This window comes from Hippocampus comes, unplaced genomic scaffold (assembly GCF_001891065.2).
Source record: "Hippocampus comes isolate QL1 unplaced genomic scaffold, H_comes_QL1_v1.1 C16352054, whole genome shotgun sequence".
NCBI classification, from domain to species: domain Eukaryota; kingdom Metazoa; phylum Chordata; class Actinopteri; order Syngnathiformes; family Syngnathidae; genus Hippocampus; species Hippocampus comes.
This window is the reverse complement of record NW_017829874.1, coordinates 1-363: the sequence shown is the minus strand read 5'-3', so window position 1 is coordinate 363 and position 363 is coordinate 1. Positions and strand designations below refer to the sequence as shown.

Genomic DNA, 363 nt, shown 5'->3' with positions numbered 1-363 from the left:
TTTTTTTGGCCCACACCTTCCCCGTCATGAAAATTCACATGCATTTGGTCTCCAGATGGTGGCAAACATCAAAACCATTCGAGAACGTTCCTCCTCCGCCTCCGCTGTTACCATCAGCCCAGGACATGGACCCGAAGAGGTCAGGCTCAAACCGCTTTCGCCGTTCAAACACACTTGATAGTTGATGGGTGTGATTGTTGCCTTTTTGCAGACGATACGGGACAAAGACAAGGCAGAGAGGAAGAGGAAGGCTGAGATGGCTCGGCTACGGAGGGAGAAGATCATGGCCCAGATGTCCGAGATGCAGAAACATTTCATCAATGAGAACAAAGAACTTTTCCAGCAAAGTCTAGAAGAGCTCGA

The 363-nt window shown here is 49.3% G+C and overlaps 1 protein-coding gene across 1 annotated transcript; it reads left to right on the top strand.

Annotated features, from left to right (window-relative positions):
- Window positions 1-27: 27 nt before the first annotated feature.
- LOC109508626 (E3 ubiquitin-protein ligase UBR2-like) lies at window positions 28-357 on the top strand (the record flags this gene model as incomplete). Its single annotated transcript, XM_019858659.1, has 2 exons — window positions 28-139; window positions 212-357. Coding segments are annotated over exons 1-2 (230 nt in total), but the record flags the coding sequence as incomplete, so codon positions are not given.
- Window positions 358-363: the final 6 nt, after the last annotated feature.